This window comes from Triplophysa rosa, linkage group LG9 (genome assembly GCF_024868665.1).
Source record: "Triplophysa rosa linkage group LG9, Trosa_1v2, whole genome shotgun sequence".
Taxonomy (NCBI): Eukaryota; Metazoa; Chordata; class Actinopteri; order Cypriniformes; family Nemacheilidae; genus Triplophysa; species Triplophysa rosa.
Genome location: NC_079898.1, coordinates 25,902,529 through 25,929,351, shown reverse-complemented (window position 1 = coordinate 25,929,351; position 26,823 = coordinate 25,902,529). Strand labels below are relative to the sequence as shown.

The window sequence follows — 26,823 nt, the reverse complement described above, 5'->3', positions numbered from 1 at the left end:
ATATATATATATAATCCTTTTTTGTCTGGGCATTAATTTAAAACACTTTTTTTTACAAAATAACTAGGATTTTTAAACTGTATAAAAACATCTACAAACGGAACAAACAAGATTAGATGAAAAATAAAAAATAATGCAGGAAATACAATCTTAATGCAGAAAAATGTACTATCGCATATAATATAAAGTCCGATTTCTAATCCATTTTCTAATGTACTTAGGATACTGTGGTTTTTAATTAAACTTCTTGATCAAATTACTCAGGTTTGGCTAATCTGTCAAAAAGATGGTGGTTTAACTCCACTGGTTAAGCCTCCTGCGACTGACAGTAAATGAATTCATTTTCCCTCAGATAAAGTATGAATCAGTGTAGTTAAAATGTCCACTAGATGGCGCACTAGGCTAAGAGAAACACGTGGCCTTAAGAGTTCACACGGCAGCAAGTTCACAGCGGCACATCATGGCTTTCACTTCAATCACCTCATAGGTTTCTCGTATTTATACATTGCTATGTATTGTTTTAGAGTATTTTGTTATCTTTTCCGAGTCTTACGAATCATAAAAGACAAATCATGCCTAGTGATTTTGTGGTTTCCCTCTCACACAGTCAAACATGGAGCTAAAGATGAATCTCATCAAAGTTTGAATTTCAAGGCGTTATGTGAATCCATTCAACCACCAGAATACTGCAAAACTTCTCCGATCAGAGTACAGTCATTTCAAACCCATCTGAAGCAGAACAAAAGACTAGACACAGACTTTTTATGAATGTAAGTTTCAATGTCACCACTTCCGTCTCTCTACGGCCACCAGTAACAGGTTTTACTGGAAACCAAAGTTGCCTAACTAAAAGTAGATGTGGGGGCAGCGTAAAATGTGAACATGGTGCATTTCATCTCCATGAATAACTGGATTTTCTTTACTTCAGACAATAAGCACCATAACAAAAACACCAAGACAACTCAGTGGCCTATGTGGATTTGGAGGCACATTCATGCTGTATATTCCATGTTACTGAATTTTTACTAGCCTATAATTTACATGGTTGTCTAAATAGATCATGTTTCCCAAAATCCATCCTAATACTACAAACATGGTACTTTTATAGTGGTCTGCTCATTATTTGTGTTTCAAACTCTGTCCTGTCCTTCCTGTAAATCACACTATTAACTACAGTGAATTGATCAACTGTAGTCTATACTGTAGTATATTTTAATATTTGGGTCATGTGTGTTAACAGCAATAGAAATCGACTGCTAGGACTCTATTTTACAGTCCTGTTTTACACCAGTATGTACAGTAACGTTACTTCCCAGACCCACAGCCTACCAAGCCCGTGTGGTTGCCAGATTGTGTAGGGTAGGTACACTTAAAAGTGCACACATACTGTAAAATAAAGTGCATCCGATCACCTCTATAGTCATATATTTATGTAGCTTTTAACTGTTCACGTGCATGAAAACGAAAGAAAGTTCGAGGAGAAGAGGAACGTTTTAAAAGATAGTTGATATCTAGCTCGTAAAAACCAAGTGGGCGTTTATACAGGACGCGCTTTGCGTCACATCTGCGCGCTCCGGCGCTCGACTTCGCTGAGGGGATCGGCGTCTGACATCAAAACATCGCGAGATCGATGTACTTTGAAGTCACAAGCCGATGGGTCTGCGCAGCGCAGCGCCGCGCGCAGTTCTCGAACACACCTACTAACTACGTGACTCGACACAGTAGCTAGTAACCGCGGGACGGGCCTCTCATAACGGGTCAAACGCGTCGCTGTCGGATCGCAAATGCTCTTTACTTTTAAACAGGGAAGCAGAATGAGGTTTGATGTGAAGCGTTTATATCATTTCTGCTGCGCATATCGCGCAGTACGCTCGTGCGTTGCCATATGCAGATCTCTAAGTTACACGCACGCATGTATATTCCAATTAAGTGCCTTTTTCTGAAGAGGAACAGGAAGTGAGAAGCACTATCTCATGCTTCCACCGCAGGCTTCCTCTTATCTTCGCCGAGCGCCCAATACGATTAAAAATGACCCGTAAGAACTCATCTAACGCGTTTCTTTGCTTTTCAGTGAATGACAGTGTGATATATCGCGTAATATGCATTGAGTAAATCCACAGTGTATAGATCTAATAGTGAGGTCTCGCGCTTCAGGTGTCCGTTCAAATTCTGACTCATTTCTATACGAGAGCAGATGAGTGCGCCTAACAGTAAGAGTTTCAGACATGAAATAGAATGCAAAATAATGCCCGAGCAAGCTATTTATGACATTTTAAAAATATAAATGCTTCATGTTGACAAACGGTGCATTTCAAGTGCAGTTTTAGTGTGACTTACCCAGAGACTTGAGCTGCGCTTGTGCGCAAGTGTCCAAGGGACTTTGGAGAGTCTGCGCAAATGCGCACGGGCAAGTTCCTCTGTGAATATTCAAAAAGCACCCTTCTTGATCGTTTTCCCTCCTTTGAAATCACGCACGTTCTTCACTTGACTCATTCATGTGGAGTCACTCACAGGTCCGCAGACAGACTTTCTCTTGAGCTCTCTTGGTGACGCCCACTTCATCTGACACACGATTCAAATGTTCTCTGCAGGTTGTGAATGAACGGTCACAGTCAACGCCTTGACAACAGTGACTTCAGTTTCCTGACTCCAGTGCTCACTTGAAAAACTCCATGGTGCATTTGAAGTCAATGAGCGCATTGTGATGTGTGCCAGACTGTGTGCAGTTGTGGGTGAGGTTAAGTGTCCTGGCATTAAACTTTCAAAGACTTTTCAAATATAAACAAGAGGAAATGCACACCATTGGTTAAGTCAACAGCAGATGGGTGAAACATTGCCAGACGTGACATGTTCAACTCAATCCAAAACATTTTGAGATTTGTGGAATAGTTGTGCTTGTAAAAACGCATTCGGGTGTGAGAAACAGTGACCGGTCTGATCATCTACAATGACTTGATCTTGAAGTTAAAAGGTCTGGTTTTGTTCTTAACCAGGTGGGAAAATGAGACTTCAAAGAATTTGGGTGTGTATGGGAATCTCAAGCACGGCGTCTCTCCAGGGAAGGCCTGTTCCTGCATGCTTTGAACGCTTGTCAATTAAAGTCGAGGTCACAGGTGAGAATGTGAATCTGACTGCATTGTGATGTCACAGCAGAACAAAGAGAAGTCCTTGAAATGCTCACATCCTGACATGACTAGTCATGCCAGATATAGACGTGGGTTTGTAGATCTGGGGGATGTCCGATGGCGTTTGAACGGGGCACGTTTCGTTGCGTCAGACGAGACTCACGAATATGTCGAATGTGAAACTGTATTGAAGCTAAACACGATCGAGATCTGACGGCCCTGAGTTGCACAACATCATTGTTCACATTCCAAACATTCTCATATCTGCTCTCTGTGACACACCAAAGTATAATGAGCGACAGTCAAAATATGATACCATCTGAGCACCACTAAAGAAAGTGTGCAGGTCCTTTTGATAACAAAATGCATCTTCTTGTGACGGTTAACAGATCTAATGGCGTAATGAGAGGTGTCAGCAGGCAGGAATGTCCAGACATGTGAGCAGAGGTTACTTCAGGTCACTTTCTTCTGCCGGAGCGGTACGTCTTTATACACGGCCTCCCAGAGGTCCCGTGGTTTTCTGGAGCGATGGTTAACTGTGGGCGTAACTATACCACACACACACAGTTTGATGCGATCAAACAGCAAGGTCAGAATCACATCAAAAAGTATTTGGAAACTCGAAAAGAATAATTCGACAAATTCAATTTTGACTGATGGCAGTCCTTCAGTTTTCCTCATCCACTTTCTAAACCTGTACGACTTTCTTTCCTCCGCAGAACACAAAAGAAGACACTGTGAAGAACGCTGATAACCAAACAACACATGAACACAAAACCACCGAGACATTTCTCGAAATATCTTCTCTTGTGTTCCACGGAGGAAAACCACGCGAAGACGAGTTTCATTTCTGGCTAAACTGTCAGAAAACACACACGTGATTTTCAGGCATGTCGACTTGACCAAGTTCATATCACAGAACTTTCACTTCAGTGTGGTTTGGTTCAGTAAAAGAGTCGCACAGGAATAGAAAGCACAGAACAGCCTGAAATATTTTCGACAGCGACGTGGCTATTCAAATAGTGTGGTATGTGAGAGGGTGTGTGTGTGTGTGCGCTCATGTTTTCCTGGCAATGGGATGGCTTTCATTTATAGAGGAATGCTCGTGTGATTCTTGTTTTGCTGAATTACAGTAAATAAAGGAACGGACGGTGAGATGTCTGATGATGTTTTAGGAGTTTGTTAGGGCGTTACCTTTAATTTTTTGAAAAACGAGACTATAAATCCAGACACATTTTTTTTATCAAAACAATCCTCAGGTCACATTTATTGACTGCATTATCATAAGTACAAACATAGATACAAACTATTTACATTTGAAAACGGGTGAGCGGCAATCCTTCCAAAGAGCTCCTCTGCATCCCGTCTCACTTTATAACTTCCAAAGATGCCGGATTTGATCATTATTTTACGTAATACATCTTAAAAGTTGATAAAAAAAGGGGAGGTCACAGCAGGCGAGAGCAAGACGCAGTGCTGACCCCGGCGTGCCCGATCAGAAGAGATCCGTCTGAACTCCAGACCCGTGATTCTGCAGAAGCAGCGGACTCAAACGCAGCAGAGCGCGTACAGGAACACCCAACTGACTGCTCTTCAGGAGCAACTCCGGGAAACAAGAACATCCTGAACACAGGCGGGAGAGAACGTTCAGGACCTTCTAGACTTCTACTTTATATGGATTTCCATAAATGTTTTTTGAGACCACGACACAAGGATCTACGTTTGTACCTTCAAGGTCAGAGGTCATAATATTTCTGAGGCTGGGGATGGAATGATAGACCAGAAAGCAGGCCAGCATGTTGACATCGCTACCGTTGTCTATCGGCTCTCCTCTCAAGTATGCCTGCAGAACCCGACTGTTCTCTGTGTGTGAAAGAGAAAACACGACGCTTCAAAGTTGATGTAAACGTTTTCGATATACACAGACAGTGTGCACAAGTGACCAAACGTGATGTCGTTAAACACGTTAAGAAAGTTGTTTCATGCGTGTTGTGTAGTGAAGTTCAACTTGATTTGGCAAAAAAGAACAAAGCTTATGGAGTCAGGAGAATGACTTATAAAATTGTACTCAATGTTTGCTTTATCTCCTCCGAGCTTTTGGTTTTTCTATGCATTTTTCATAAATCAGAATAATCCCAACCTCATACTCATACTTTGATTGTTTAATCAAACCTAAGGGGTCAAAAAAGCAAATATTACGCAAGCATCCCATCTGGAAATCACGTTTGCCCACTACTCTTTTGAAATATTTATAGACCAGCATGTAGAAATGATTGGATTACTGATGTTGCTTCTCACCACAGATCCAGCGGTCCAGAGCTCGGTCTGCGGCGCTCTTCATGACGGGCAGAAACTCAGACGTGAGCAGCAGACCGCGGCCGTGAGCGTCTCGGAGCCTCTGCTGTAGAACTCGGCTCTCACACACTTCCAGAACCAGCTTCATCTGCCAAAGACTGAAGGTCTCGAACAGATCGGCCCGTTCCAGAGTGTGCACGGCCTACGGACACGTGCACAAATGTTCATTCCACTGAAACAAAATCTTATTTGTTTTTTAGTGTCGCTGCTGGGACTGTGGTTAGGTTTGGTGTGTTCACATGATGTTTATAAAGATACTTGTTCCAAACCTGGGCGTGCTGCCTACCTCATATTTACTCTTCAAACAGCAGCACAACAGACTTTATAAACCGATTGGTGGTCACAAAATGTTTTACTGGGGATTTTTCGTGTTGGATCGGTTTCGTTGCTCTGTTGGTGAACGCTTGTGCCAAAAGCTAACTTCACAATGTTGGTGGTATGAATCTGAGACTATTCCAAAGAAACTGTCTAATGCGATTTATTGTCTTTTGTCGCGGTGCGATTCCAGTGTAGACACGGTGTTAGCATTAGCATTAACACTTGTGTGCTAATTAAAAGAAATATGGAAACGTCTGTCATTTTTTTCACTCTCATGTGGATTTAAACCTGTATCTGACTCTTTCGGAAGACAAAAGAAGATATTTTGAGAGATGTCTCGGTGGTCTTGTGGTCATACAATGGAAGTCAATGGGGTTCAATATCTTCTTAAAAAAACAAACAAGTCATGCAGGGTGAATGAACTTTTTTGAGTGATCTCTGCTCGGACAGCACCTCAAAAGACAGAGCACCTCGGACATGACGTATTTTTGTATGCAAACCCTGGAAGCGAGTTAGCATTTTAGCACTTCCGGTTCCATCGGCCCAAAGTAGATGGGTTTTTTTAATGGGTTTCTGGTAAATCGCCTGAAATAAGATCTGAGATTAAAACGTGAAAATATTTAGGGGTTTTGTTAATCAATGACATAAAACACACTCGTGGTTTTTATCACGTCTTCAAAACGGCGGTTGCTAACAAGTTGCTAAAAGCGACTACAGCCTTTGGCAGGACATTAGACGTCATCGCGCATATAAAGCTCACAAATAATGCATCATGGGCACAAATCTCTAAAAACGTGGATTAATTCACCGAGTAAGTACTCGCCAGGGAACACGTTTTTAATAACGTTTGAAAAAGTTGTTGGTGACGTTATATATCGAGCGACCGTAGTGAAAAACTTAGCTCTGTACACTGTAGTAGGCTTTGTGAGACATGTTTTATTGCACTTATGCTTTTTGTTTTCCTAATGTTGACCCAATTGCTTCCATTGTTTACCCAACTTGTAAGTCGCTTTGGATAAAAGCGTCTGCTGAATGTAAATGTAGTGTAGTCTGTTTACAGCCTCATGTTAGCTTCTTACTTTTGGCGAAAACAACAAATGCGAAATAACAAATGTTGTGTTCAAGATTATCTTGATAGACATGACATGTAAACATCATGAAATTTTGTTAATCGCAGATATTCTTTTTTGCGATCTTTCAAAAGTCTATGGGAAAAATGCATAGGCTTTCGGTAGAGGCAACCGACACGGCGCTAACTTCTGGGCTGGCCTACAGAAATACGTCATGTCTGCACCACTTCATCGAGTCAAGAGTTTGAAACAGAGCTACAGAATGTGTGACATGCTTTACTGTAACACACCTGGTCAATAGAGATGTGTGTTGGCAGCATCTCTGGGTTTTCCTGTGTTACACATTCATACAGAATTGCTGAAAATAAGGCCACCGTCTCCGGCTTCTGTAAAAACAAGCGTCAGAAAAAAGTGAGACACCAGTGAGACCGAATTCTCACGTGAAGTGTGAATGAATGAACGCCTTTGGTCCCCATCTGTGGTGACCTGTCAAACGCTACAGACAATAGTGTGAAAGCTCACACGTTTACAGTAAATACACACAAAATAAAAGCTTATCAGGCAATAATGCACAGGACATTTATAAATGCTCCATGTGAACAGCACTTCATGGAGAGTTTCACTGGTGTCCTTGCACAGATAGTAAGTGAATAAAAAAAGATAGCAGTGCTAACATGTGTTAAGTTCAGTTTAAGTGTTAAACTTTCAACTAGGGCTGTCACAATTATGATATTTAATTGTCTGTTTTAGAGCTTTGACTTTTAATTCTCATACATGTTTTATTCAGCTTTGAAACGACCATATTGTTCTGAATGTAAAGACGATGTTCTTTTTCTTGGAAATACATAGGAAAAATTGGGTCATCATACTTGAGGTTTAGGCTTTTACCTGTCAATAATACAACCGCCAAATACTTGTAAATGAAGTAAATTGATCAGGAGTGAATTGAAGCCACCATTAAAATGCTATCAGTCATAGAAAAGCTTCTAGTCTGTTTTCTCTCACCTGCGAGACTACAATAAAAGTTTACTTCTATGTTAATGAGATTTTGGTAGACTGGTTTTCACACTAAAATAATATTCAATTGTACTGCAGGTTATTTTTATGGTATATGCTTTAGTTCTTTTTAAAGTGATTGTGTTGTGGTGGTACATTTTACAAGTATTACCCTGCTTTAGTTACAATATATACAATAAAATATGCAGATGCACTACAGCTCCCCCTAGTGTCTTCTATAGAGATGTGCAATAATTGCGATAATCTGAAACCATCGCGATGAGCTCAAACAATTGCGATGAGACGATTATTTAATAATCGTGACAGCCCTACTATCAACACAGTTATTGCACAACTTGCATAGTTCTGCCTGATGTACTTTCATTATAAAAGCATTGCTTAAAGGGACACTTCACCCGAAAATGAAAATTCGGTCATCATTTCCTCACCTTCGAGTTGTTCCAAATCGGCATAAATGTCTTTGTTCTGATGAACACAGAGAAATATATTTGGAAGAATGCTATAAGCATCCAAACAGATGTTGCCCCCCATTGACTCCCATAGTAGGAAAAAACACAATGAGTGCCCCAGAACCGATTGCTGTCCTACATTCTTCAAAATGTCTTCTTTTGTGTTCAACAGAACAAAAAAAATGATAAAGTAATTTTTCCTACTATGGGAGTCAACGGGGGGCAAAATCTGTCCGGTTACAAGCATTCTTCCAAATATCTTTCTCTGCGTTCATCAGAACAAAGAAATGTATGCCGATTTGGAACAACTCGAAGGCGAGTAAATGATGACAGAATTTTCATTTTTGGGTGAGAAATATCCCAGGCCTTTCCTGTGGGATTCATCTACATCTATGCTGTCTTTAAGTACATCTGAGAAACTCGCACCTCAGAGTCGGGCATTTGTTATTACAGCATTTAACACGTTCAAGTCAACATGGGGAAATATACGGAGAATGTGAAGTAAACCGTGTTTCAGTGTGGACTTAAAGGGATACTTCAGACTTGAATGAAAATTTCCCCATGTTTTACTCACCCTCAAGGCATCATAAGTGAATGTGGCTTTCTTCTTGAAGAATAATGCAGTTGGAGTTATAATACCATGTATACTTTTACTTCCAAGCAGTAGAATGGGAGCGAATGGGGGGCAATTTTTTGAAGCTCCAAAAAATTGCTTGTTCGCTGCAGCGAATGTTAGAGATTATCGTTAAAAGCGTTGTCAATATGGATATTTCTCTTAAACAAACGCATTGATTCGCTTCAGAAGACCTTTCTTAAGACCACGGAGCCGTGTCGAGCCTTTCTTTGATCTTTTTGGAGCTTCAAAAAATTGCCCCCCATTCACTCCCATTCTACCGCTTTCGAAGTAAAACTATATGCGGTATTATAACTCCAACTGCATTATTCTTCAAGAAGAAAGTCAAATGTGGGGAAATTTTGATTCAAGCCTGAAGTATCCCTTTAATAATTTTATGCATGGCACATCAGTTTATCGAACTATAAAGAGCCACTTTTTTGATCACATATCAAATGAAAATGACCACACGGCACGCATTTAAAATGACAGAAAAACTTTGCAAAATTATTCCTAGCCATTGACCACAGACTCGCTTTCCATCATGTTGGAAATCGACACACCCTGTACAAAGTCGCTACTCGGCAACTCGTGTAGCATCTAGAAGTCAGTTTCCCGCTTGTAAATACGTCTTCGCTTGGCTGTCATGTGCTCGAAACTCATAATTACAAGATTTCAGACTCCACCTGAATGCAACATTATCGTAAACGTAAAAGTCTGTAGTCCTCGACAGCCAGCACAGATGAGATCCGGCTAGAATATTAATAAACCAAATGACGTTTAGTTGAGGTAAGCGTTTGGAAAATTTGGTGACATTGTGAAACGGACAAACTACTTTTTCGCAGCCCAACAAGACTATTCCATTTCTACTTCCAACAAGAGCTCACTCTTTCCACCCGTCTGAGGTTTAACAACTCCACAAAGAAAACATCAACCGTTGCAACTGATTCTGAGGGTTTTTGAAATGCTTTTCGATCTCCGACTATCTATTCAAATATATTTGCTTATGAATGCAAAACGCACAAAATCCTGACTTCAGTCCTGTAAGAAACACACGATGAACGCTTCGCCTTTAAATCAACATCTTTATGATCTCACGTGTTTCATGTTTTCCGAGGCTCTGCAGAAGTATTCGGCGAAGGAGACCAACGCCGCGTCTGAGGTGAAGGTTGAGATGGCCTCGGGCTAGAGAGAGAGAGGGAAAAACAGCTCATTGACATGAAAACAACATTCTTTACTCGTGGTTTGAGTTTGAAAGAACAAATTATGCTCCGTTAAAGCAGCCAGGAACATAAAACCTCTTCAAACACAAACATCCGGAAATATCCCGATACGTTTAACTGCTGGATTTGAGTAGAAAGTCTGAACGAAACACATGATGTGCATTTGAGCTTTACAACCCGATAACTGATGATTGATGACAGTGAAGCCTTAGCAAATATTGACAGGACACAGTCAAACCAGTTATGTCAAAAAATTGGACAGATGTTTCGCTTTCATAGCTCAGGAGATTTGATGGCTAAGTATCGACTTAGTCTCGGATGTTAAAAACAGAATAAAGACAGAAACAAATGAGAGTGTAATTGTTGAAAATGAGGTATAAAATGAATCAAATCATGTGTGTTTTTTTAATATTGCTCATGAACACACACAGACCTTGAACGTATGAGCTTCAGGGCTTCTGTTGTTGAGGTTGGGGGCTAGCAGACTCTTCCAGCCGTGAGGATCATCTTTGTACGGGAGCTGTCCTGCCCGAAGCTTCACGTACAGAACGCCATCTCTGGAGAGAATTGAGCTACAAAACAAGCGAACATGTTTAGCACACTTAACATTGTTTCTCAATGTTTCTCATTATGCGCTGTTCAGCGATCTTGCGTCCTCGTGTTCTCGCTCTACATCATCATCAACCGTCAAAAGTCCATTCCAGTACTCAGGAACACAAGTACAGAGAACGCGTGGAAGTACGCGGATGTGTGCTCGATATCAAGGATGCATCGAATGCAGACTTGCGCGTACCGAACTCGTCTCAGAAGTCCATCCGAGTTCATTCTGCCGAGGTCGCCTCTCAAGACCGGTCTCCACGAGAACACAAGTCCATTCCTTTATTTATTATATGCCTTTTATTTAGTAAATAAAATAACTCTTATTTATTTTAATATATATTTTGTAAGTATAAATGAGTATTTCACACTTTTCAATTTTCTGGGCAAAAGGGTTGAAAAACTCTTGGAGATTAAAAGCATCTCAAATACGGCGATGCCAGTGTGTCCGCCGCCTCAAGTGAAGTTTGCACTTAACATCAAGGAAAGCAATGCAAACTTTATCAGGTTATCCTTGACAAAGAGTGTCTTTTAATACTTCTGTGTAACAAATGGAATGAAGTGAAATCAGATGACACACATGAATGAATAGCGCTCCTAAAAAGGTTTGCTGATCGCTTTTATCCACAAAACAGAAGTAAATATAAACTGAGGCTAACATAACACATCACCAAGTTTTCTTGTCATTCTCAGAGTCTATCCACATTTATTTTCATTATGTGGAAAAGAGCAGATGGGACGTCACAGAAGGCAGTCAAAGTCATACCGGTCTGGAACGTCACGAGGGAGAGTAGGTTTGATTTTAGTGTGAATTCTTCTATAAGCGACACGCGGACTTACTGCAGATGTTGTGTCCCTTTGCTGAGGTCGATGTTTAGCTCCCAATATCTTGGACCTTTCACCTTAATCTGGACACAGACGGAAACAGAAGTTTTATCATCTGAGAGTTCATGAGCTAACCAAGTTTCCAAACGAAAGCAATGTCAAGGTCATGAGTTTGATTCTCAGCAAACACTCATATGTGAACCTTTGCTTTGTTTATTTTTTACCCGTTTAAGCAGATGTAATTCAGGCAGCATAGTGGGAGCCATCAACTCTACGGTGGTCTCATCGTACCATTGCGTCTCCTATTAAACACACACACACACAAACACACACACACAGATTAGAAACCTAACAAGCGTGAATCACAACGTATGCGTTCACCGTGTGATTGCATGTCTGCGTAAGCAGAGGCGTCTTTGTAATCGCCGGGAACAGCTTGTTCTCTTCTTTGGCTGTCGGCGTTTAATTGAAAAGATGAATCCTCTTCAAAGCACCGAAGGGGGGAGCGGTCAACATTCAACAGTCCTGCACTGTGTTTATCACAGAAGAATGTGCAGACAAACACACGCTTCATTCATCACTGTGGTTTCAGGACTTCAAAAGATAACACATGTGTGTACTTGATTTGCTAAACTCCTCAATCACAAGGTACAATCATTATAAAGTCAACGTGAAACAATCTCACATATTTGTCTTAAACATCAAATAAAGTGTTCAAATGCTCGGTATGCAAAAGGTTGTAACTAGAGATGCACCGATTGCAATTTTCTTTGCCGATTCCGGTTTCCGAAACCTGCCGATTACGATTTTCTATCCACAAACTATAATTGACAGTATACTGTATATAAAACCATATGAACTTTTCTTTAATGCACATTTTTTTTATTTTCATTACATAAATGATTGAACGTTACAATTTCCCCAAATTTCCATAAATGTAGTTCTCCAAGCTGCATTAAATTACCGAATCTTCCCCAAACAACTCTTAAATTGAAGAACTCTGTGACTGAAAATAAAATAAAATATAACTAAACATGTCACTTAATTTACCTTTTTCATTTTTGTACTCATCTCACAAAAGTCTAAGATAACAATAAAATACTTCAACTTTATTCCATCTGTTTCCGTTTATGAAACTAACATTGCTTTATTTCATTTTTTCTGAAATGTAAAATAAATTGTCTTTATCTTGTGTCTGTAGGATTAAAAGAAGTGGGTTGATTTTTGCTGCAACTTCAATAAAAAAGTTAAAAATCTTATGAGTGAATTCTACTCTAAAGATGTATTTGCAGTTTTTTGTGTTAGTAAAGAACTCAATCAGATATATATCACATATATTGGTTGATTTATTCATTTTTTTATATTTTGGATTTTTAAAAACAAGTAGAAGTCGTGTTGAATGTCATTTTACCTAGGTGAACTGACCACAGTTTTAACGTAAGACAAGCAATCAGGTTGAATGGAATTTACATTGGTTTTACACAGAGTGAACGACTTCAACATGAGTTTAGCATGTGTCAGAGTTTAGCATGATGCTAATAGCATCACTGTTAGCATACATACTCCATGTAGACAGAGCAGCGAGAGACACATGCGAGTATAAACGAGCCGTGAAAGACAGGCTGTGCGCGTGCACGTTTACATGTTTACTTGCGGCTTTGAGTGTACTGACGGCTGTGACGTTCTTGCCCGCATCACGGGCAACAGAAGATCGGCTTGGAATTGGCGAGACGTGAGACTGACCGGCCGGTCACCGGTCCGGCCGATCATACGAAAAACCGTCCGATTCCGATATCTGGCCGGTAAATCGGTGCACCTCTAGTTGTAATGCATAACATCAACGAGTTAAAACAAGAAAAGTATTGTAAAGTGCCAAACCCAGGAAGCCACCCATGGTGTTGTGTTGGATTAGCCTGAAAAAAAAGGCAACTCAAACCTGAGTAACACACACCTTATAGGTGACATCTAGCAGAGCATAGCAGGGTTTAATGGTGTCCACGTCCACAGGCACCAAGAGACGGGGTTCTGCCGCCAGCACAGCCAGGTGACGCAAAGCCTGGAGGTGATACCTACAGAGAACACCACAAACATCTGTTTAAAAACCACGAAATAAATCACATCCTATCTGAGACCCAAACCTATCCACCAGACACCTGTCAGGTGTGTTTCGTCTTTACCAAAGAAGGAATCTGTTCGTTCATTTTTTATAATGCTTTGTGTTCAGCGTGCTTCTAATAAAGTGTCCAAACGTATTTCTGAGGCCACTGTACAAGACAAACATCTTAAAGGGACAGTTCACCCAAAAATGAAAATTCTGTCATCATTTACTCGCCTTTGAGTTGTTCTAAATCTGTATAAATGTCTTTGTTCTGATGAACGCAGAGAAAGATATTTGGAAGAATGCTTGTAACCAGACAGATCTCGCCCCCATTGACTCCCATAGTAGGAAAAAGTACTTTTATTTGTTCTGTTGAACACAAAAGAAGACATTTTGAAGAATGTAGGCCAGCAAACAGTTCGGGGCACTTTTGACGACCGTTGTTTTTTTCCTACTATGGGAGTCAATGGGGGCGAGATCTGTCTGGTTACAAGCATTCTTCCAAATATCTTTCTCTGCGTTCATCACAACAAAGACATTTATACACATTTGGAACAACTCGAAGGTGAGTAAATGATGACAGAATTTTCATTTTTGGGTGAACTGTCCCTTTAAGATGTTTGTCTTGTACAGTGGCCTCAGAAATACATTCGGACACTTTATTAGAAGCACGCTGAACACAAAGCATTACAAAAAATGAACGAACTGATCGACGAGTCACACATGACAGGTTTTTGGGTGAACTATCCCTTCAACATCACGTCGATCAGACACAAGCCCGATTCTGAGTAACAAGTGTCATTTCCAGTCATAGTGAAAGTGGTTTTCCTCAGAAATGAGCATGATGACTATTTTCTCTCATTGGAAGATTGAGAGATTAGTGTGTGTTTACCTGTTATCTGTACTGTGAGCAGGAAAATGAGGATAAAGTGCACAAAGGAGAGCAGCAATTGCCGAGTTGGAAGTGCTGAGGGTGTACCTGTACAAATACAGTCAACATTCATCTATCAAAAACACACGTCACCACAACAGCTGCTGTATCTCGATTGGGATCAGCTCTCCTGCAATGAACAATGCAGGAGAGCCGACGTCAGAAATTTAGCGCAAATTAAACAAAGAACACACACAGAAGATATTCAATTGTCTAGCGAGGGAGAAAATTGGTCATCTATTGTTCAACGGCGCTATTTGCGCTCTTCCAAAGGCCTCACTTGAAATAACAGGCGAGCTGAAGAGTCTACTCGACCGCTTCTGATGGACAGAAGAGGCTCTCGCTGTGACTTTCATTGACCTGACGGCAGGTCACTTCAGTTGATTTTAAACCCACCCGCTGCTCATTTTACCACACTTGTTATGTTGCATTTTCTCATATCTACTGAGGTTTTATAAACAAAATTCTTAACTAGGGTGGCGTCCACCATTTGCAGGACTGAATGCGTGTGTGGTCATTGTAATGCATTACTGAAGCAAAAACAGAGCGAGGGGTCAAGATAAAGGCGTCGGTTGGGCAGTAAAGCCCGTAGCACAGGAAAAGTGTTACAAAGGCTCTTAGAATGTCCTGAAATAGATCAAGACAATGGATAAAAATGGCTTTAAATAGCATTAACTGAACTGGCTTGTTCTCATGCTTTGTATGGCCAAATGCTGATGTATCACTTCAAATCAGATGAGCTAAACAAAGCTGAAAAAAGCTTACATGCATAATAGTCTCAAGATATAAAGCATATTATAGTATCAAGTATTCTATTATACACTGCATTTTACAATTCTCATGTTTTTATTATTATAAACACAGTATACAGCCTCAGGGAAGAAAAGTCCCCGTGAACCGTATTTTGATGCATTTTCGAGTGAAATGGAATTTCTCTGCGATTTGATTGGATGTATAAAAACAGCCGTTGCGTTTTGAAATGGAACTGGCAGCAGACTGACAGTTGAAGGGGAGGAGTTAACGGATGCTCCGCCCAAGCCGTCTAACTTGCATCATCTAAGACGGATCGTCATTACAGGACAGAAGTGCATTTTTAGATTTTAACTACAGATTATGAGGGCACACAAATTTTAAAAAGAGAATGACCCACATTGATCAACTACACTGACCAAAATTATAATTATATTTGTGTATTATTAACAATATTTTATTTGTGCATTTACAATAAACGCTGCAAACTTTCATGAAAAAATAGGCATTGTCATTTTTAATTTCACTGGGACTTTAATGTACTATTTCTAGGTGTGTGTTTTGGTTAATGATCATTTTTGTTTCATTCTATGAACTTCTAACAATATTTCTCCCACATTTCAAATAAAAATATTGTTTCTGTTTGCATTTATTTGCAGAAAATGAAAACTGGAGAAACAGGTGAAAATAACAGAAAAGATGCTCTGAAAACAAGTTCAGATTCACTTTTAACCAATACAACAGTCATATTTCTACATGTATTTAGGAAAAGTTCTAATATGTTTTTTTATGTGATGACCTGGATTTTGATCACAGTTTCCATGTGTCTTGTCATGCTGTCAGTCTTTCACATTGCTGTTGGATGACTTTATGTCACTCCTGCGGTTTGATTTTGTTGAAATTCAACAGAAATTTGCCTGGAATGACCAGAATACATCTAGAAATTATTATTAAATAAACATTTGGATAGGTCTCTTAATTTTTTCTGCGGCTGTATATTTTATCCTGTTTCTATTACAAGTAATATCTTTAGTTACTGTAAATAACTTGATGCTATTAAAGGAAGAAAATATTGGTGAGATTAATTAAGGTCAAACCCATCCATAAATCCACTTTAAAACAACTAATAAAACTGCAATTTAAAAATGCTATAAACTGTAAAAAAACTATTAAAAAAAACAATAAAATGTAAAAGTAATAAAAAGCATTGTTTATAGTAGTTCACTTTAAAATTAAAATTTCATGATAATTCACTCACCCACATCTCATACAAGCCATCCGTGTGTTTATTCCTTCTGTCGAAAACAAACACGTGACCTTTCCAATGTGATTACACGATACGGAAGTCGTGGAAGCGCATCCTGGAGGACCTCCGAGGCAGAGAAATCCTTATATTTATGTTTAAAAAGTATAACATTTTTTGTTTTCTTGGAAAATGACCAATCATTTCTCAAGACAACACCCTTATTCATCGGCTGGTGTAGTTTAGAGCCTTTTGAAGCTGCGATGAAGCGGAAATTTGGACCTTAACCAACAGCCGCCTGTTGAAGTGCATTATATGGAGAAGACCCCTGGAAAGCTTTCCTCAAAAGCCTCAATTTGTTTTCGACAGAAGAAATAAACACACGGACGGCTTGTATGACATGTGAGTGGATGAATGATCATGAAATGTTCATTTTAAAGTGAACTACTGCTTTAATATATTATTTTCACAACGAGTAAAGTAAAACCAGGTACAGGGATTCTGTGCACATTGATGGCTATCCTGAATCATATTCAATCCACTTTTCAACATGAATGAGCCATCTGACATCAGTTTTGTGCATTTCACGCAATGGGATAACGATTACAGTAGAATGCAGATGAAACTTACCTCCCACCGCCCAGGAAGAGCAGACCCAGAGCCATGTGATGGGCCATGTGGAAGCCGTAGTTCATCTCGCCAAAGGTGCGCTTGTGGAGGTAACGACACAGCTGCAACACTTTCAAGTCTCCCGAACCGGCCATCACCATGGAAATGGCCAGAAGGACCATACTCAGACACGTCTGCAGGTTATACGGGCCCGTCTGGACATCCCCAAACACATGAAACAAAGTTGTGTGAGCATACATTCATGAGTTCATCAAAGTGGATTTAATGAAGACTGGAACTGCTTACCACGGTAACTGTTGAGGTGGTCAGACACTGCATGAAGTTACGGGCGAATGTGTACTAAAAACATCAGTGGCGGAGAAAAAATACAATGAAATCATTTACTATAGTGGTGAAAAATCCATGATTCCGCTTGCGTTCTCTTACCAGGCATTCAAAAGCGTCTGAATTTGCAGACCCAGCAAACCGGAAGCCAACGGCCAGACAGCCTCCAGCGATTATGTAATCATGAGCTTGTCTGTAGAAAAAACATCAGATGTTTCTATTACATTTAACAGATCCAAAAAACTATCAACTGAAATTCATTTAAGAAGGAGATTGTGAGACGACAATGTGACTTACACTAAGGTCTCCAAGTTGAGATCTTCAGAGACGGCCGTCTGCTCCTGGTTTCTGATGTTTTCTTGTATTATCTGAAAACATAACACAGCACTAATCACAGTAGTTCGGATGTGTATCTACATTAAAAGTGACAGAATTGTGTTTGACATCTTTGAATAGGCACAGACCAATCAGCTTTGAAATTTTATTCACAAGTGCATTAAAATGTGTAATGTCGGCCTCAGTATTAGTGGAACATAAAATTACAGGCGACTTCATGTGCTGCTCAAGTCAAATGGCGCTAAACTCTCGTTAAACCAACACGGAAGTGACTTAAACTGCAATTCATTGACTGGCCGCTCCAAAAGGGGGCAGAATCTCATTGAGTCCCGTGTTATGTCCAACCTTATAGCAGAAAAAAACATGGTACAAAAAATGATTTTAGTCTATGTAGCTAATTTTGCCCTTCATGACAACTGTGGGGAGGTAAAACATTTTTATAACTCGTCCATTTAAATTATATTAAGCCTTAAAATTATGCGTAGTTAAGTTGAGTGACAGGTGGTTTCACCAACCAGGCACCTCAGCTCCACCCACATTTTCGATTAACCGGGAGAGATGCATGGTGAAGCGCTGCCAAGATGGCGACGGCCGGCTCCGCCCACTTTAGGCTTCAAAATTGCTCTTCCCAAACCTACGGGTGATGTCACGGACGCTACGTACATGTTCGTCTCTAATCTATGAGGGTCTATGAGCTCAACGTATGAATCAGTATTATATGCTTACCTTTGTGACTGAATCAGGGTAAAGTAAGGAGACTGGTTTTTTATATACTTGCTCAAAATCAGATTTTAGTTTTAACCCCCAAAAAGTTACAATTTATCAGTCTACTCATTCCCCGGGAGTTGAACTTGGATACTTCGGCTACAGGAACACATCACAGACAGTTTGTGATGTTCTTATCATATCCGACTTTTGAAATATAAATGAAAACTCTAACCAAAATATTTCACCAGGTTGTCTCGAGTCTATATCTGAAGTTCTGTGAACACATTCAATCTGGGTGATTTTACGAGCAGACTAGAATAAACTGCACATAAAACAACCGGAACAGGGTGAATTAAAAGACATCACCACGACCGTCCGCGACAGCTGCAGTGAGCAAACCCAGTTCCTTCTTTTGCACCAGTACTATTGCTAAATGCCTGACAGGCTTATGAACTTTACCGGGTAGAGAGGAAACGAAACAATGACCTGAGGCTACACGGTCAGCTTCCTCTATTGAAAAGCCAAACAGTAACAGAATGCAAGAGTGTGAAGTTCAACGAGTCCCTGCGGCGTACCTGAGGAACGTTACTTTTCACCCATTCTGTACTGGGAAAGATCTCATCCCACATGATCAGACATCTGGCCAGCGTCTGGAGAAACAACGAAAACACTTTTACACATCAATAAACATTTGATGTTGATTTATCCAAAGAAAAATGTTTGCAAGGAAGTTTGTAAAGTTTGTTTCCTTCACTTCTGAATGTAGTAAACACTGTTCCTAACTGTACGTTCACACCGCCGCCGTCGAGCGCGTCAAAAATCGCTCTGGCCGCCCTGCCAACAACGCTGTAGAAAGATTCGTGGACGCTCTGGCGCTAGTTTACAAGGCTGTGTTCTCTGGATTTCAACTCTCCCTGACGCCCCAACAGCCAAGACACGCCGCTGCCGGCTCACACTGAAAATGAAAAATGCCACTTTGACGCTCTCGACGGCGGCGGTGTGAATGCACAGTAAAGCACCTGTTAAACACAAGTAAAAAGTCGGTAATAAAATGATAACAACAAAGAAACAAATCACAAGCACCAAAACAAGGAGAATGAAGAAAGATTTCTAACTGCAGCATCAAGTATATCTGGAAAACTACAAATACTGTCTACGTAAGCATAGTCTGTTGGCCAAAAAAAGAACTTTGGATCCTGTTAGTTAACAAGTACATTAAAGTTGTCCTCTAACGACCCCATGTGGCCTTTAAAGCCCTCGTAAACCATAAGCACATCCGCAGCCCCGCTGGGTAAAAAGTGTGACTGAACCCAAAATGAGGTGTTAATGTGCAAGTCCTTGTGAGCCCCGAGGTCAGATCGACCTTCTGCCGGCCCTCTCACCCTCAACAGCAGAAACTCAGGTTTGATGAAGTCCAGCAGGAACATGGTGTCAGGAGCTTTCAGCCAATCAGCTATAGACCTGCAAGAGTCCAGAGGGACAGGTGTGAATGTCAGAACAGGTGAATGAAGTACTGCTCTTTTTCACACAGATGAGATGATCTTCTCCAGAGACTTGCAGCATATGCAATGTGTTCTTTTTGAATTCTGACACCGTGTCCTGACCAGACGCAATGAGACGAGCGAATTTTACTGCTTCAGAACCTGTAATTTCATATTTAAAAAAGTTATGTATAGCCAAAGGTACAGAGAGTCTAATGCTTTTCTTTCCCGGAAAGAATGTGAAACACGCATGCTGGTCAGAACTTTCCGTTTTTGAATGTAGTTTTAAAATGAAATAAATCTAAGCCTGTTGCATTGAATAACAAGTTGTAGCATACTTCATTCTTCTTCGATATTGTGACGCCCTATTGCCAACCTCATAAAACTGAAGACAAGCATCACTTTCTATCACGTTTTCTCATGTAGTGGCTACTGAAAGAGGAAGTCGGTCCATGACATTAAAGGCTCTCTTCCCTTTTCAACAGCTATTACATAACATTCAAGAGAAATTCATGCCACTTGCTAGTGTTAGTTGGTGACAGGTGAAGGGACATTTGTGCAGTTATGGCATGGTGAATTTTTAATATAAGGCCGTTGTGTGCTGCAGATGTGAAACTGAACAGAACGTGTTATAAATACAAACAACGCCTCACCTGTTATTAGTTTTCAGGTAGATCATGGCTAGGGCGAGCGTTGCACCAGGACAGGTCACATCCACGTTGATAGTGTCACCTTCCTTCACACACATCACACATGATATTAGAAATCACACATGAACACGGTTTCCTTTTTAAACAGTGTGTGCATTTGGCATTTCGTTTGAGATATTTCTCTATAAGGTTCACTGATGAAAGCTGTGTCGCACGCAAAGCACAGGTGAGTTTTTCCACCTTGATCTGATAGCTGGGAGACTTGTGCTTCTCTCTGTTGATGCCTGCATGAGCACGGCGATGTCCTCCCACCATATACTGATAGAGCTGCTCGGGGACGTTGAGGTCGGTCATCCCGATCAGATTACTGCCGTGCTGGAAGACAGAAAACAGCAGGATCAGCGTGGGAATTACTCGGACATCTGCTTCTCACTGATACACACAAACAATATCTCACACGCCAGCAGACGTTCAATGAGTTCTGATTTACACTTGAAACATTACAAAGGTCTTTCCAGAAGTTGCACTTTGAAAAGATCGCATTGCATGCAAGTGACAAAAAATATATATAGTGTGTGACGCGAAGTATACGTGTAAAAACAAGAACAGTAAGTTTTTATGTAAAGTACTAATAACATTAAAGCAAACATAAAATGACCTGCTACTGTGTGACAACACAGAAAAACCTTCAGAAAACGTACACACACAAAAATGTGTGCGTCTCACCCCAAGGCAGACCATGCCGAGCGCCAACCCCGCTGCTAGAGAGTAAGACTCTCTGTCTGTACAATACTCCATCTCAGGACCCGGTGGACGGCCTAGACAACAACACACACATACTGTTACAGACTCTATAAAACACAATTTAATTCAATATTAAACTGACAGCATTTGTTTACTGGAATAAAAACTCATATTTGTATAATATATGTGGGTCAAAGAGGGAAAAGGGTTTAAGTGTAATACCGCTTTAAATTGTTGTTGTTAAAAAAAAAAAGAAAAAGTTTTCTGTTTAATTTAATTGCATTTTTGTTTTTCTGAGCAAAAAATAAATATACATTTTTCACTGATTTACAGAAGATGCCCACTAAATGTCATTCAGTGTTACAAATCTCGTCAGGCATATTTACAACAAAAACTCAATTTATGACATATCAAAAGACTAATGACTTTCACCCCAAATGCTAATTAGTTGTAATTTAACTTTTTTTACGTTTGCCGCTATCCTAGGTTTTGTCAGTAAGAATTTTTACTCATTCAAAGCACAATAAAATGTAATATGCTCCCTTATTCTTTTATATATTTTAATATGTACAAGTCAGAATAAGCATGTTGTTTGTATTTATACATAAATATTGTGTTACACTGAATGACGATGTAACACTATTTCAACCGAATTTTGACATTTTATTCTTCAAAAACTTAGCTGAAACCATAAAGTAGACGTCTTACTTACATTTAATGTGCTTTCTGTGGACATAAAATCACTTTCGTAAATTTATTTTGATGGGGACACCTTAACGTCTTTGACCCATGTACAGACGTGCTCAAATTTGTTGGTACCCCTCCACAAAAAACGAAGAACGCACAATTTTCTCTGAAATAACTTGAAACTGACAAAAGCAATTGGCATACACCATTGTTTAGTCCATATTTAATAGAAATCAGACTTAGCTTTTGATTTGTTAATCAACATAATATTGTAAATAATAAAACAAATGAGACGAAAAGGATGGGACCCCTAACCTAATATTTTGTTGCACAACCTTTAGAGGCGATCACTGCACGCAAAGGTTTTCTGTAGCTCTCAATGAGACTTCTGCACCTGTTAACAGGTAGTTTGGCCCACTCCTCCTGAGCGAACTGCTCCAGCGTACATCCTCCAAAACATAACCCAGCCTCCTCCATGTGTCACTGTAGGTATGCTGTTCACTTCTTTGAAAGCTTGATTTTTCCCTCTGTGAACATAGAGCTGATGTGACTTGCCAAAAAGCTCCAGTTTTGACTCATCTGTCCAAAGGACATTCTCCCAGATGGATTGTGGCTTGTCAATATGAATTTTAGTCTGGCTTTTTTATGTTTTTCTTTCAAAAGTGGAGTTCTCCTGGGTCTTCTTCTTGCTCAAAAAGTGACGGATGGTGCGATCAGAAACTGACGTACCTTCACCTTGGAGTTCAGCCTGTATCTCTTTGGCAGTTATCCTTGGTTCTTTTTCTACTATTCGACCTTAAACTTCTTATTAATATTTGCAACTGTTGTCACAGGAACATCGAGCTGCTTGGAGATGGTCTTGTAGCCTTTAGCTTTACCGTGCTTGTCTATTATTTTCTCTCTGAGCTCCTCAGACAACTCTCTCCTTTGCTTTCTCTGGTCCATGTTCAGTGTGGTGCACACAATGATACCAAACAGCACAGTGACGACTTTTCTCCGTTTAAATAGGCTGAATGACTGATTACAAGACGTGTGATACATGTGTGATACTAATTAAAGAAACGAATTAGTTTGAAATAACACTACAATCCAATTATGTATTATCTTTTCTAAGGGCTACCAACAAATGTGTTCAGGCCATTTTAGAATATCTTTGTAGAATAAGCAATAATTAATCTCTTCCACAGCTTCTTTGCTTTATTCTATGACATACCAAAGGCATGCAAGTATACATGACACAATCGCTTTTAATTTCATCACTCTTTAAGAGGAATGAAGCATTATTTCAATGAGCTGTAAGGGTACCAGCAAATTTGAGCACGTCTGCACAATTCCATTACAAAGGTTTCAAAATATATAACATAAGAAGCCAGTCTGAAAACGGTCTTATCTTTCCTCGATTCCCAAAAGTAAGCTTATACGAATGATTCACAATTTAAGCAGTCGTGTAAGATTTCATCGAAAATGTTCTTAAAAAAGAAGAGATAAGTACTAGAGATAAGTAACTTGCAACTTCACGTTTCAAACAAAGATGGCGATAGAGATGCAAAGTTACCAATTGCAGGTTTAAACATGAAAATGTCACTGTGTACTATGAATGATCCTCAAGTTCAACTAAACTTTAATTCTCATGCGAAATTTGAGTCAAGGGAGGGATCTCTGAGATCGATTCAGGCTGTAAATCAGAGTGCAAAACGCCAAAAAAAACCTTAAGAAAAGTTAAGAAAAATCAACTGCAAATCTTTTCATTCACATCAAACACCGCAGACAAAACTAACCGATCTCAGCCAGCAGAACCTCAGCGTTGTGTCGGTGACCGGTGCCCTGGTAGACCAGACCGATGCCGACCACGGCGGCCACCTGAACGCTGTGCGGCACGTCCAGCTCGGTGGAAGTGGGCGGCAGCAGCGCGGGGATGTGGATGCTCAGCAGGCGGGTGATGGACATGTCCATGGTGCCCAGTTTGGCAGCAGATACACCCAGCAGCAGCCCGATGCTGGTCATCTCGTGACCCTAACGCAGACAAGATAGAAGTATTACTTGAAGTGACCCTTCATTTCTTTGTAAGCAGGCAAACTTACAAAATCAGCAGGTGATCAAATAATTATTTCCCTCACTGTATAAGGAGCGGACACACTTAAAATAACTTTTATTACGCCTCTTATTTGAATGTGAAATGTTTTTTTTATGTTCATTGCAGTTAGAAAGTCAGAAAGAACCAATATGTTCAATGATCATAACTGGATTTTATGCACTCCTTCTGAAGTGCATAAACGCTTCATTCATTCAATAAACCCCCTCATTCATTCATTTTGTGTTCGCATGAAGTGAAACAGGATGTTTTTCGATCCGATTCTTGTAAAAACGGCACAAGCTCTACGAGAGGCCGCAGATGTGAGTGTGGGAGAGGCCAGTGTAAACACCACGCTATCTGAAGTCTCGATATAGCTTATAGATTACAGATACGCTCAGCGACCACAGAAAGTCTCAACAAAGCCTGACCTGACTGGAAATGAGAGAGCAGCGCACTTTACTGCCCTGTGAACTGTCAGAGTGAAACTCAGCTCTACGTTTGCCTTTCATGTGAGAAAAACAACAGGATGAGAGCAGAAAACCCAAGAAAAACATGCAAACCTGACAACTCCAGTGCTACCAATGGAGAGATAAGAGGAGGAGGAAGTCATCCTCACCGCTCTCCAGGTCAAAGATTCACTCTTGAAGAAGAGCCGCCATGTTGGACAATTCAAACTAAAAACTTCAAGCGTGCCTCCAGTCGTCGTGTAAAAGTAAATTAAAATGTAAATTCTTTTTGACTTCGATACGTCTAATACACAATTTCAGTGCAAAGAAGTGTGACAAATCAGTGGTTTATTTTCCTGTAAACCAGCAGAACTGTGTGAAGCGACCGAGATGTATAAACACTGGCATAAACCAATGTTGGTTTCTCTTGGTGAAAGAATTAAAAACAAAATTTCTAGAAAATATGGTGTTAATATAGTCTAAAATAAATAAAAGTGTTTTGCAGAAATATCAAGTTAAGCTAAGACTGTAAATAATTCCAAATCTTCATCAAAAAAACGCATTTCTAGCGTTCACAATAGAACCTGCATTACATTCATTTCCATTGTTGCACAGAAAACATGTCTGTCATTGTGAGCACTGACTGCACAAACGAAAATGTGTTTAACCACCAGAGAACGTGAGTGTCTTGGAAATGACATCTCGGCTGAAAATGAAACAGAAGAAACTCTTAACTTGTTTCATTTAAAACATCTTCCCGAGAAATCGTCAGAGGCACTCGCAAAACTCACCAGCATGATTCTCGGGTGATCGTCAGTGTGTTGTAAATGGTTGTCAGTGGGTTGCTAAGGTGTTCTGTGTGGTTGATTACTGTCAAAGAGTCCCGCCCCCACCTCTGGTTTCTATGTATGACTAGATATGACCGCCGATAACTCACCTTGGTGAGGTAGTCGTGGATGTTAAGTGTTGCTAGTTTGGTGAGGTGGCCATTGAGACCCAGAGCCATGAGGAATCCTGCGTACTCATTGGCCAGGTCAGCGCTTTTGGGTTTGTTGTAAGCGATCCACGCAGATTCCACCTGAGAGGCAGGAGCGATTTTCAGCCCGGCCGCAACTCCGTTATGAAAGCTTGGCCAGCTGGTCATGTTGGGCGGCACATCGATGTTGCCACTGTTCAGGTCCACCATGGTGTTCCTGGGAGGAGCCCGACCTTATTGAGAAGACAAACAAAAGGACAGCTTTAATGAAACGAACAAAAAGACTAAAGCTAGCATAAAGGCTAGGTAGCCAAAAACAAGGTTTGGTGACCTTTTTACATTTAAACAATCTTTTTTGACAAAGATTACTATTATTAAACTTAATCAAACATCAATATGTCTATCTTTGAAATGTGAAAAGTTCTTGACTAACTGAAAAGCGCGTCAAACAATTAAAAATACACAACAATGTCATAAATGTTGAAGAGATATATGGTGTTTCTTAACGTCAAAGCAAAAACTTCATATTTATATTATGGGGCTGACTGTGTTCACCAAGATCAACCAAACATACCGTGAAATACTACAAAAGCTAAGTTTATCAAAGCAAAAAAGTTGAATATAAAAGAATCTCTACAGGAGCGTCGCGAGGGAAACTCTTAGCACACATTGTATATTGCAGGATGTAGTTAAACAGTGAGAGACACGTGGTGAGATCGGTGTGAGGTTTGTGTCTTTTGGGCACAATTACTGCCCTTAGAAATCCAAGAAAGCTCTTAAAAACTGCTTTGCTAACTCTGTAAAGCTATTCATTAGGGAACTTCAAAGAATGGGCAGTGGTTGATGACACTACCAGTCAGATTGAGTTTGGGCACAGGGAGGGGTTCGGTTGGCACAGGGTGGTATGAGAAGAGAGTGAAGAGCCCTCGCCCGACGGGAAGAGCCATGGTGCGCTGACACAACTGCAACAGCCTGCAACACAAACAAAAATCAATCAAACAAAAATCAATCCAATGTTACATTTACATTTATGCATTTGGCAGATGCTTTTACCCAAAGCGACTTACATTGCATTTGACTATACATTTGTTTCCGAGTATGTGCAATCCCTGGGTTTGAACCCATGACCTTGGCGTTGCTAGCGCCACGCGCT

General features: G+C 40.3%; 1 protein-coding gene and 2 long non-coding RNA genes across 5 annotated transcripts in view; 1 reads left to right on the top strand and 2 right to left on the bottom strand.

Annotated features, from left to right (window-relative positions):
- The window catches only part of LOC130559651 (uncharacterized), a 35,841-nt gene extending 33,296 nt beyond the window's left edge, over positions 1-2,545 (bottom strand). The window contains exon 1 of the long non-coding RNA XR_008963593.1: positions 2,338-2,545. This is a non-coding gene — a long non-coding RNA (uncharacterized LOC130559651). The remainder of the gene's footprint in view (positions 1-2,337) is intronic.
- Positions 2,546-2,854: 309 nt separating this feature from the next.
- Positions 2,855-4,192, top strand: LOC130559653 (uncharacterized). Its single transcript, XR_008963596.1, has 3 exons — positions 2,855-3,113; positions 3,515-3,714; positions 3,845-4,192. It is a non-coding gene; the product is annotated as an uncharacterized LOC130559653 (long non-coding RNA).
- A 165-nt stretch (positions 4,193-4,357) lies between these two features.
- The window catches only part of anapc1 (anaphase promoting complex subunit 1), a 41,868-nt gene continuing 19,402 nt past the window's right edge, over positions 4,358-26,823 (bottom strand). For 2 of the 3 annotated variants that reach the window (XM_057342853.1, XM_057342856.1), the window contains exons 27-48: positions 26,524-26,642; positions 25,632-25,903; positions 23,953-24,187; positions 21,470-21,561; positions 20,984-21,118; positions 20,747-20,829; positions 19,995-20,073; positions 19,188-19,262; positions 17,866-17,936; positions 17,671-17,761; positions 17,530-17,583; positions 17,245-17,438; positions 14,583-14,669; positions 13,544-13,661; positions 11,817-11,894; positions 11,608-11,675; positions 10,604-10,742; positions 10,046-10,132; positions 7,159-7,254; positions 5,424-5,622; positions 4,854-4,988; positions 4,358-4,748 (exon numbers count right to left, since the gene is read on the bottom strand). In XM_057342853.1, coding sequence (XP_057198836.1) covers positions 4,621-4,748; positions 4,854-4,988; positions 5,424-5,622; positions 7,159-7,254; positions 10,046-10,132; positions 10,604-10,742; positions 11,608-11,675; positions 11,817-11,894; positions 13,544-13,661; positions 14,583-14,669; positions 17,245-17,438; positions 17,530-17,583; positions 17,671-17,761; positions 17,866-17,936; positions 19,188-19,262; positions 19,995-20,073; positions 20,747-20,829; positions 20,984-21,118; positions 21,470-21,561; positions 23,953-24,187; positions 25,632-25,903; positions 26,524-26,642 — 2,635 coding nt within the window. In that variant the 3' untranslated portion in view covers positions 4,358-4,620. The remainder of the gene's footprint in view (positions 4,749-4,853; positions 4,989-5,423; positions 5,623-7,158; positions 7,255-10,045; positions 10,133-10,603; positions 10,743-11,607; positions 11,676-11,816; positions 11,895-13,543; positions 13,662-14,582; positions 14,670-17,244; positions 17,439-17,529; positions 17,584-17,670; positions 17,762-17,865; positions 17,937-19,187; positions 19,263-19,994; positions 20,074-20,746; positions 20,830-20,983; positions 21,119-21,469; positions 21,562-23,952; positions 24,188-25,631; positions 25,904-26,523; positions 26,643-26,823) is intronic. The other variant, XM_057342854.1, reaches the window with a different exon arrangement.